The sequence below is a fragment of the Mastomys coucha genome, unplaced genomic scaffold (assembly GCF_008632895.1).
Source record: "Mastomys coucha isolate ucsf_1 unplaced genomic scaffold, UCSF_Mcou_1 pScaffold21, whole genome shotgun sequence".
Classification (NCBI taxonomy): domain Eukaryota; kingdom Metazoa; phylum Chordata; class Mammalia; order Rodentia; family Muridae; genus Mastomys; species Mastomys coucha.
In genome coordinates, this window is record NW_022196904.1 from 134,733,689 (window position 1) to 134,744,824 (window position 11,136).

The 11,136-nt window shown below is 49.5% G+C and overlaps 1 protein-coding gene across 5 annotated transcripts in view; it reads left to right on the forward strand.

Moving 5' to 3' along the window:
- The window catches only part of Cpt1a (carnitine palmitoyltransferase 1A), a 63,699-nt gene that overhangs the window by 38,005 nt on the left and 14,558 nt on the right, over window positions 1-11,136 (forward strand). For all 5 annotated transcript variants that reach the window (XM_031389079.1, XM_031389081.1, XM_031389084.1 and 2 more), the window contains 6 exons: window positions 1,989-2,126; window positions 3,412-3,489; window positions 4,603-4,710; window positions 5,460-5,547; window positions 7,978-8,173; window positions 10,017-10,205. In XM_031389079.1, coding sequence (XP_031244939.1) covers window positions 1,989-2,126; window positions 3,412-3,489; window positions 4,603-4,710; window positions 5,460-5,547; window positions 7,978-8,173; window positions 10,017-10,205 — 797 coding nt within the window. The remainder of the gene's footprint in view (window positions 1-1,988; window positions 2,127-3,411; window positions 3,490-4,602; window positions 4,711-5,459; window positions 5,548-7,977; window positions 8,174-10,016; window positions 10,206-11,136) is intronic.

An 11,136-nucleotide genomic window follows, 5' to 3' on the forward strand; every position in this document is an offset into this window, starting at 1 on the left:
CACTAGTGTTTATTTTTCTTTGAAGCAGGATCTTAACCCAAGCTAACCTCAGACTTGTAATCCTCCTGTCTCATCTTCCTAACGCAGGATGATTTCAAGGTTTATCGCTGTCCTAACAGGGCTATGCGTCTTCTCCTTTTGTGGCTGATAACGTTTGTCCTTGTGGGGAGGCTAGCTATCTGTCCATCTGATGGAGTGAATGTGGGATGTGTGTTGTAAGCAGAAAGCTGGGAATATCTATGAGTGGTTTTTATCTGGGTGCCTGCCGCCTCTTGTTGATGGCAGTGTCCATGGGTGGGATTTCACGTCACTGAGTAGCAGAGGATGGCTCTGTCACCATCCTGATCTGCTTTAAAATGGCAGCACCTTAGTGCCTTTTAGCGTCCAGTGCTTGAGGACACCCATATTGTTGTAACTTCTGCCCTCTTTTCAGAACTGTAAATCAAAAACATCTTGGCTTCAGGGGTTGGGTCCCGGTTTAGGGATTTAGTCCTTGTTGCCCTTGGCAGGTTCCTTTCCATCTCTAATCTCCCAGATTGGGGAAGGGGCAAAAAAATGAGACTCCCAGTCTCAGCTTGGTGGCGCAGCAACCTGCCTGCCCCAATCCTCTTCTTGAGACAGAATCTTACCTTGCCCAGACTGGTTTTGAACTTCCTAGACTGCCCTATGTAGCTGAAAATGACCTAGAACCTCTGGTTCTTCTGCATCTGCCACCTGAGTGCTGGGATCGCAGGCCAGCCTATTATACTTGGTTTTATATGGTGTCAGGCATAGAATCCAGGGCCTTCTGTGTGCTAGGCGAGTGATCACCAGCTTAGCCTTGGAGAGTGCAGAGTGCAACCTTTGTTTTATCAGTACACATGTTGCACTTGGAGTTAGCCAGACAGTAGCAGCTGGCCCTGCAAGGAATGGTCCCACACTTCATTGGGCAAAGCCGGTCTTATGTAGCCTTGGTTGGCCTAGAATTTTCCATGTAGACCAGGCTGGACTTGAACACTCATTGATTCCCACTACCTCACCTCCTAAATGCTGGGATTATAGGTATTGTCCACCACACCCTTCTTAAACCTGGTTTTGTTTCCTGACCAATCAGGTTTGGCGGACTTCTGCTTCCTGGAACTCATGCAGGTACAGGTGGGAATTTTGGGGATTCTTAGAAAGAGTCATGCTTAGCCAGCCATGGTGGCACATGAGGTCATCCCAGCACTTCGGGGATAAAGGTAGGGGGAGGATCAGAAGTTCAAGACCAGCCTCAGTTATATAGTGAGTTTGAGTCCAAAAAGTGGGGCTGGAGAGTTGGCTCAGCAGTTAAGAGCACTGGCTACTCTTCCAGAGGTCCTGAGTTCAATTTCCAGCAACCATATGGTGGCTCACATCCATATGTAATGGGATCCAATGCCCTCTTTTGGCACACAGGTGTGCATGAAGATAGAGCACTCATATACATAAATCATTAGGGGAAAAGAAGGTTATGTGAGCAATGTTCCTGTATATTTTACCCCCAAACCTGTTGAAGGTGTGCATCTGTCAGTCTGTCTGAACTGAGGATCTAGACCCTAGACATGTCCTGTACCATGACTGCCTTGTCCAGCACCTACCTGACCTCACTGGGCTGTCAGGGTTTTCCCATCCATCTCACCACACCAACCCAGATCATCACTGAAACAATGGCCAGGTGTCTTGATACCTCCATCAGGAAGCAGTGGCCTTAATTATCATCCACCCGAAACCCAGCTCAGCCCAGCTCAGCCTGGGTCAGCCCTGCTCAGCCCTGCTCAGCCCTGCTCAGCCCTACAGGCCTTGTCCATCCCTGCTCAGCCCTGCTCGTCCTGCAAGCCTTGTCCAGCCTGTATGGAAGCGGAGAGGACAGATTAATTTAGGGAAGCTTTTCCAACCTTTTCTACACTTTTCTTACTTTTCTGAGGCATGTAAAATGATCCACGGCTTGGAGGAGGGTGTTTAACTCCGTCCATGTTTTCTCTCTCCAGTATCTGGAGTCTGTGAGACCGCTGATGAAGGAGGAAGACTTCCAGCGCATGACAACACTGGCCCAGGATTTTGCTGTCAACCTCGGACCCAAATTGCAGTGGTATTTGAAGCTAAAATCCTGGTGGGCCACAAATTATGTAAGTAATTCTGCACATAGAACTTTTCTTAGTGAGGTATTTCGGGGTGAAAGTTCCCATTTAAGAACCAAGGCTCATGGAGTTCTAGCTGTGGTTTAGTTCCCAGCACCCATAAGGTGTCTTACAACCATGTAATAACTCCAGTGCCAGGGGATCCAACATCCTTTTCTGACTTCCATAGGTACCAAGCACACACATGGAACACATACCTATATGCAGGCAAAATACACACACACACACACATGAAAAACATCTTAGTGCACACCTTTAGTCCCAGCACTTGGGAGGCAGAGGCAGGTGGATCTCTGAGTTCAAGGCCAGTCTAGTCTACAGTACGAGTTCCAGGGCAGCCAGGGATACACAGAGAAACCCTGACCCCTGAACCCCCTGAAAAGAAAAATTATTTTAAAAACACAAATAATAAGTAGACAAAAATGAACAGAGAAAATAGACAAAAAGAAACAGAGAAAAGGATCCAGCAGATGGTACCAGACCCAGGCACTGTGCCCAGCAGGAAGGAGGCCACAGGACCCTCAGGCCATCAGGTTCTGGGTCTAATCCTAGGTAGCTGGCCTGCTGTGCAAACCTTTTCTCAGGTGTACACCCCAGCAAGATGCTCAAATCAGCATGGGTTGTAAATCGGCAGCTTCTAGTTGGCTAGGGCAGCTTGCTGGGTAACGTTGCCATGGTTACTCTGGAGCGTTGAGACAGCACATACTGGCCTCAGGCTTCGTGCAGTGGCTGAGGCATATCCAGGCATCAGGAAGAGGAAAATCCATCTTCGGGGAGATCTGTGTTATTTTTCTTCTGCAGTGCTGGGGATGGGACCTAAGGCCTAATGAATATCAGGCAAGTGTTCGGCACAGCACCCCACTTTCAGCCAGGACACTTAGGCAGTCACAGGTTTTTGGAAATGGTCTCAGATGGCCCCCAGGCTAGCCTCAAACTTGCTATGTAGCAGTCTTGAACTTGCTATAACCTTGAACTCCTGATCCCCCTGCCTGTATGTGCACTGTTGTATAGTTCTGTGCCCAGTTTTATGCATTCTAACAGTTGAGCTAAAACCCAGCCCCGACTCATTTATTTATTTAAGCACAGTATGAAATGATGATCTATTGTCTAGCCAGGTATCCCTTTAGTACCAGTGTGTCTCTCAACTCCCGTGACCTGTTTGCTTACGACAGCTTTGTTTTGGAGCCTGTCATATGCTGGCCCCTTCCAGAAAGTTTTGCATGCATCTGGGCATGGCTGCTCAGCACTCTGACTTGTTATGTTTGTACCATAGGTGAGTGACTGGTGGGAGGAATATATCTACCTGCGGGGCCGAGGGCCAATCATGGTCAACAGCAACTACTACGCCATGGTGAGTTGGTCTTCCATTTCCACTGCAGCCAAGATGGGTTTGTCCTGCTGGATGGCCCTGCTGGCTGCCTGGGAAAGCTCAAGATAGATTTCTCTCCTATTGCTCCTGGTTGTTGTCCAAGTCTTCATGTTGCTGTATAGAGCCTACCTGGAGCCCAAGTGTTAGACCCTCCTGTGTCTAAGGGGCCCCTGCTCCCCACCCAACAGTGCAAACACCTTTGCATTGCAAAGCACGTTCATGGCAAACAGCACTTGCTAAGTAAGCACAGGCTGGCCTTGAACCTGTGGTAGAACAGATGAAAGCTGGCGTTGTAATAGTGCAATAACAAAATTAGAGCTTGTGGTGTCTTATGCCTGCCAGGCAAGCACTACGGAGGTGGAGACAGGGGGATTAGTTCAGGGTCTTCCTTGGCTACATATGTAGTTCAAGGCCCACTTAAGTTGTGTGAGATACTCTCTCAAAAAAGTAAGTTTGGGGCTGGAGAGATGGTTTAGTAGTCTAAGAGAACTTGCTGCTTTTCCAGAGGACCTGAGTTCGGTTCCCAGCACACATCTCAGGTGGTTCAGAACCATCTGTTACTCCAGTTGCTGGAGATCTGATGTCCTCTTTTGGCCTGTCTGGGTACCTGCACTTAACTCCACATGATCACACGTATACACATAAAGAAAAAAACATACTCAATCTGCCAGAAAAACAAATGGACCTAAAGCAATAACAAAATTGTCCAAAGTTGTAAAGTCGGGCATAGTGACACATGGCTTTAGTCCTAGCACTCAGGAATCTGGGGATAGGAGGAGTGCCCTGAAAGTTATGTAACCCAGTGACAAAAACCAAAAACCCACCTAAAACAAATATGGTAGGCAGTTATAACTGAGCACAGCTGTAGGCGCAGAGCTATCTGGGAAGGCCCCCCACCCCCACCCCATGTGTACCCCATGTGTACAGACCACCATGACACCCTGACGAGCCCTCTCTGTTGTCCTCGTGTGTACCCTGTGTGTACAGACCCCCGTGACACCCTGATGAGCCCTCTCTGTTGTCCTCATGTGTACCCCGTGTGTACAGACCGCCATGACACCCCAGTGAGCCCTCTCTGCTGTCTCATCCTCATAGGAAATGCTTTACATCACCCCAACCCATATTCAGGCAGCGAGAGCTGGCAACACCATCCATGCCTTTCTGCTGTATCGTCGCATGGTTGACCGTGAGGAACTCAAACCGGTATGCAAACTTTCCTTTTAAAAAAAAAAAAAAAAAACCTCTTGGGGGCTGGAGAGATGGCTCAGGGGATAAGAGCACTGACTGCTCTTCCAGAAGTCCTGAGTTCAATTCCCAGCAACCACATGGTGGCTTACAACCATCTCTAATGGGATCTGATGCCCACTTCTGGTGTGTCAGAAGACAGCTTCAGTGTACTCATATACCTAAAATAAATCTTTTTTTAAAAAAAATCTATTGGGAGGCTAGAGGGGTGGCTCGGTTGATAAAAGTGCTTGCTTTGAGAAAAGTGTTCGGACCTGACTCAGTGGTGCCCAGCCAAGATGCACCAGTGCACCATTGAAGTCCCAGCACTGGGGAGCCAGAGTCAGACAGGCCTACTCAGTGAGGTCCAGGTGCAGTTAGGGCTTTGTGAAGCCTGTGTACACATGTTCAATTCCAGGGATCCACATGGTGGGTAGAGAGAACCAGTTACTGCAAGCTTTCCTCTGACCTCCACAGGTGTTGATACCCTGGTGAATCCTCAGGACAACTGTTTCTCCATAACCTCGGGTGGCTTAAGTGTCTATCTGGAAGGAACTTCAATACCCTGGAACAGCTCAGGGAGTCCCCCAGGTGCAACCCAAGGGACGCTGAATGATATAGTCAGACTGGACAGTGTGCACAGAAAACAGGCTGCATTTTAATCGGCTCGTTGCAAAGCTTTCCTGTGCGATTTTTGCCTGTTGGTTTAAAACACATTTTTATTACAGATTCGTCTTCTGGGATCCACAATTCCACTCTGCTCTGCCCAGTGGGAGCGACTCTTCAATACTTCCCGCATCCCTGGGGAGGAGACAGGTGGGTCGTGCTCACCGGGGTCTCCCCTGGGAACCAGCATTTGCCATTCTGCTGCTCAGAACCAGGAATCGCTGGGGAACACTGGCGGCAGAACGGTCTACAGGGTCTGTCCCAAGAGCCTCTGTTTCTGAATGTTTCTTCTCTTGGAATCCCTTTGTCCTGTGTCATTGGTAGTGGTTTGGGAACAAGACCTCATGTGTTCTAGGCTGGCCTGACACAATTCGCAGCTAAGGATGACCCTTCTGCCTTCCACTGGGATTATAGGCATGCGTCATCATGCCCAGAGTATATGTTGCTGCGGTTGGAGCTCATGGCTTCAAATATATTAGATAACTGAACCAAAATTCAGCTCTGGCCTGAATTTCCTTTGTTCACTAGGCCTGTACAATGGGCCAGTTTCCAGATTTTAGTATTTCTTCAGTTGAGAGTTTCTTTCATTGGGCATTTCCCCCAGACCTGCTGACATATTCCCACAAGACTCCTTGGGCATCTCACTCTAGCCCACACATGCGGGCTTTGCTATAAAATACCCTTGAGAGCCAACGCGCCTGAGGAGCTGGATCACAGCCCAGCTGCTTGCTGTCGGCAGCCTAGTCTGGGCTGGGCTTGTTCATCTAATCTGCTTCTAACCTTGGAACTTCTTGGAAAAGACAGGGAGAGAGAACGGATGCCAGCTGGTGTCATGCAGGCCTGCTGGAGTCAAGTATACAGCACTGGTCACTTTTAAACATGGTGACAAATACCTGAGCAAAACCACTTAGGGAGGAAAGATTCATTCCACCTCCTGGAGCCAGAACCCATAATCCATTTTTTGTGGGCTGTGGAAGGGCAAAGCATCCTGGGTACAGGGGCATGTGAGGGAGCAAGCACTTACCTCTGTCAGGCAGGACACAGCTCAAGAAAAGGGACTAGAGTCAAGGGTTCCCTTCAGGGCTGGCGAAGTGGCTCAGCACCTGAGTATGCTGTCTGCAAGCCTGGTGCTTGTACTTGATGCCAGGAACCCTTGTGGTAGGAGGAGAAAATGAACTCCCACAAGCTGTTGTCTGCTGTCTACACATGTAGCAGCGCTTGCTTGTCCTCACACATTTGAGTACTCACACAAGATAAATTAATAATTGGAATTTATTTATTTATTTAATTCTTGAGGGAGCTGGTTCTCTTCTTCCACCATGTGGGTCCAGGCTAGGCAGTGCCTTTACCAGCTGAGCCATCTCGCTGGCTCCATCATTGTCTTTAATAGTAGTGATCATAAATATTAGATAAAATCTGGGTAACACTGGGTATGGTGGCACATGCCTTTAATCCTAGCATTCAGGAGGCTGTGACAGGTAGATTTCAGTGAGTTTGAGCCCAGTCTGGTCTACATAGTGAGTTATAGGCCAGCTAAAGCTTCTAATGAAATCCCGTGGAAAAGACAACAAATTTATGAAAATGTAGTGTGCCGGTGAGGTCGTACAGCTCTCGCTAGCTGTCAGAGACCTCCTCTGCTCTGCTGTGGGCTCCAATTGTTTGCTTCTTTTGAGACAGGATCTCATGAAGCCCTGGCTCTTCTCAGTTCCCTAGCTAGACCAAGCTAACTCACAGAGATCCTCCTGCCTCTGCCTCCTTAGCTCTGGAATTAAAGGTGTCTGCCACCACAACCAGCCTTTTGCTATCAATTTTCTTTTTTAAGATTTTTCATTGTGTTTGTGTGTAGGAGGGATACAGCCACACTATAGCAGTCGTGTGCAGGTCGGATGACAGTGCTGTGAGGCTGCGGATCAAACGCAGGCTACCAGGCTTGCACAGCAAGGGTTACCTACAAGCCACCTCCCAGTTCCCCCCACCCCCTTTTGAGACGGGGTCTTATGTAGCTCAGATTAGCCTCTAACTTGATATGTAGAGGCTGGCTTTGAACTCCTGATCCTCCCAAGTGGTACACCATCATGCCTGGCTGAAACATTCCTTTTTTTAAGATTTATTTTTGCTTTTTATTTTTATGTATGTGTTGCCTCTTTATATGTATGTGCACATGAGCATGTGAAGTGCCCAAAGAAGCCAGAAGAGGACACCAGATTCCCTGGAGCTGGAGTTTCAGGAGGTTGAGATATTGGGAACTGAACTCTGCCTGTGACTTATGGGAGAGATCTCATTCAATACTACATGTGCCAACCTTGTTTCATAGATAGGGAACTGAGGCTTAGATTAGAGGGGCTGGCTAAGCCAAAGGGAGTGAGTGACTCAGTATGAAGTCAAGGGCCACACAACTGTACTCCTAGAATTCAGGAGGTGGAGGCAAGAAAATCAGAAGTTCAAGGTCATCCTTGGCTACATAGGGAGTTTAAGACCAGCCTGGGCCACATGAGATCCTCACAGAGCAAAACGGTCAGATGGGATGCTCCCAAGGCTTTCTAACTTGTCCGTCACTCCTTTGTCTCCTCACCACCCCAGACACCATCCAGCACATCAAAGACAGCAGGCACATTGTTGTGTACCACAGAGGCCGGTACTTCAAGGTCTGGCTCTACCATGATGGGAGGCTGCTGAGGCCTCGAGAGCTGGAGCAGCAGATGCAGCAGATCCTGGATGACCCTTCAGAGCCGCAACCTGGGGAGGCCAAGCTGGCCGCCCTCACTGCCGCAGACAGGTGCGTGTGTGGCCTTGCACACCCTAGTGCTCTGCCGAGCTCTTCCTCACAGGGTAACAGCAGACTGCCCCTCAATCGTGGATCACAAGGGCAGCTGAATTAATACAGGACAGCAGGTGTATGTGGGACAGCACATGAGGGCACATGTAGACATCAAGGTGTGGCCTTTTTCATCGAGCTATGGACATACTTGTTAATGGCTCTGACTTCCTATGTGTTTGAGGGCCTCAGACCAATGCCTTGATCTTGGGGTCCTCCCTTCCTCTACCTCCTATAAGCTTGGATTAAAGTCCTGTACCACCACATTCAGTTAACTTCCTTCATTTCTTTTTCTGGTAAGTGCTCCACCACTGAGCTTGCTCTCAGCCAGGGAGATTTGTGGTGTGTGTGTGTGTGTGTGTGTGTGTGTGTCAGTGCTGGGTATCTTCACTTGTCCCTCTCCATCTTATATCAGGAAGACAAGGTTACTCCCAGAACCTGGAGCTCACTGATTGACTAGTCTGGCAGACCAGTGAGTTCTAGGGATCCTCTTGTCTCTGCCCTCTCAGTACTAGGATAATAGGTCAGTGGCCACAGATCTTCATGCTTATGCAGAAAGTACTGTACCCACCCCACCCCCAACACACATCAAACAAGCATGTGTATCTTTAAGGCCAGCTCCATTATGGGGTTTGATTGTGGGAAAGAGGAACTGCCCTGTGCCCTGCTTTGAGCAGTGTAAGAAGCAGGTGTAGTGAGACCATGAGGAGGGGATTTCTGAGGCCAAAGGTATACCAGCATTTCACAAAAGACCATCTTTCACAGAGCGCCTGAGCTGCTCGAAGCTGCTGCAGGAGCCAAGGTCAAGGGGCAAACTCTTTAATAAAGAATTGCTCCAGGCACTCAGGAGATAACAAGGCCGCCTCTTGTTTGGAGCCTGGGACTGAGGAGGAAAACCAGAAACCAAGGAAGGCTGTAGTCCATGCCTCATCTCCTGCCTTGAGGGCCGGGATGCACTGGGGACCTGCGGCATTTGTGGGTGTTGACACCAAAAGTTGCAAGAGAGGTGGGCAGTGGAGGGAATGCAGTACAGAGGGCCTGAGGCTGAGAACTGTGGGAGGGACCCAGGAGCCATGGGAGGAAGCTACTGCAGGCCAGCTCTGAAGGGAGACCAGTGAGCAGTGTCGTGGGCTCAGGGTGGTCACTGTGGGAGTATCATGCGATCAGTCTCGGTCTGGGTTCAAGGACCAGATGGTGTCACTCCTTCCCTGCCCCAAAGTAGTTGTGGCTTGATCTCTGTGCCTCAGGTTTCCTCATCTGACAGATGGGTCTGTAGTGCTGAAGACATCAGTGGACTTATGCCTGAGGGAGGCTCAGGGCAGAGCCTGGCTCCAGGGCAAGTCTGTCATCATTTGTTATAGCTTTTGCTGGGGATGTCTGGGGCAGGGAAGGGTGCTTCTCCCTGGCCGCTGCAGAGACCGGCTGGATTTGATTCTGAGCTCTGTGTATGTGTGTGTGTGTTTGCATGTGTGTGCACATACGTGTGTGTGTGTGTGTGTGTGTGTGTGTGTGTGTGTGAATATGTTCCTCAGGACTAGCTATCCACATTGATTTTGGAGACAGGGTCCCTCACTAGCTTGGAGCATGACCATTTAGGTGACCTGGCTGGCTAACAAGCCCGGAGGATCCCAATTTTGTCTCCCAGACCTGAGATTAGAAGCACAGACCATCACACCTACCTCCTTTATGTGGGCTGTGGGGGGTGAAATGCAGGTTCTCATGCTGAAAAGCAAGCACTGTTGCATAGTGAGCCATCTCTCCACCCTGGACAGCTGATTTTAGATGTGTTTACTCCTTGCCACAGAGTGCCCTGGGCAAAGTGTCGGCAGACCTATTTTGCACGAGGGAAAAATAAGCAATCCCTGGATGCGGTAGAAAAGGCAGCGTTCTTTGTGACATTGGATGAATCAGAACAGGGGTACAGAAAGGAGGACCCTGAAGCATCTATTGACAGCTATGCCAAATCTCTGCTGCATGGTAGATGTTTTGACAGGTAACTCCCGTTTTTAATCTCCAAGGTTGATGGGGACGGGGGTGGGGAGGAGGGTTGTGGGAGATGTTTTTGCTTGGAAGCAGCCTACCCAAATCTGACACACACACCCCCGTGAGGTTGTACTTGGAAAGAATGAGCATCCAAACGTAACACTCTGCCTTCTTCCCTCCACACATTCCGCACAGCCTGGTTTTGAGATCCCTTCCTTTGCTCACCCCAGCACCTTTCTTTTTTTTTTTTTTTAAGATTTATTTATTTATTTAATGTGTATAAGTACACTGTAGCTGTACAGATGGCTGTGAGCCATCTTGTGGCTGCTGGGAATTGAGCTCTGGCCTGCTCGCTCTGGGCCCCCCCCTCCGGCCCCCACTCTCTCCAGCCCCCGTAGCTGTTTTCAGACTCACCAGAAAAGAGCGTCCAGTCTCATTATGGGTGGTTGTGAGCCACCATGTGGTTGCTGGGATACGAACTCAGGACCTTCGGAAGAGCAGTCAGTGCTCCTACCCGCTGAGCCATCTCACCAGCTTTTCCCCCACCCTTCTTTTTTTGTTTGTTTGTTTGCTTGCTTGCTTGTTTTTGGTATTTTCGAGACAGGGTTTCTCTGTGTAGCCCTGGCTGTCCTGGAACTCACTCTGTAGACCAGGCTGGCTTGGAACTCAGAATTCCACCTGTCTCTGCCTCCCAAGTGCTGGGATTAAAGGCATGCGCCACCATTGCCCGGCCCCACCACCTTCTTAACTATGGGTTACCTGGCTCCCAGCAGAAGGTGGCACATCGGGCAGAGTGGGGTCAGTGTGCAGTTGCTATGGCCCTGCCCTCTTGGATCCTCTTTCTGTAGGTGTAAAGTGAGGAGGTGCCTCCCAGGCTTGGCTGGAGAGGGCACGGGCCCAGTCTCTATGTTACAGTAGTCTGCACTCCTCTGGTCTCAGGG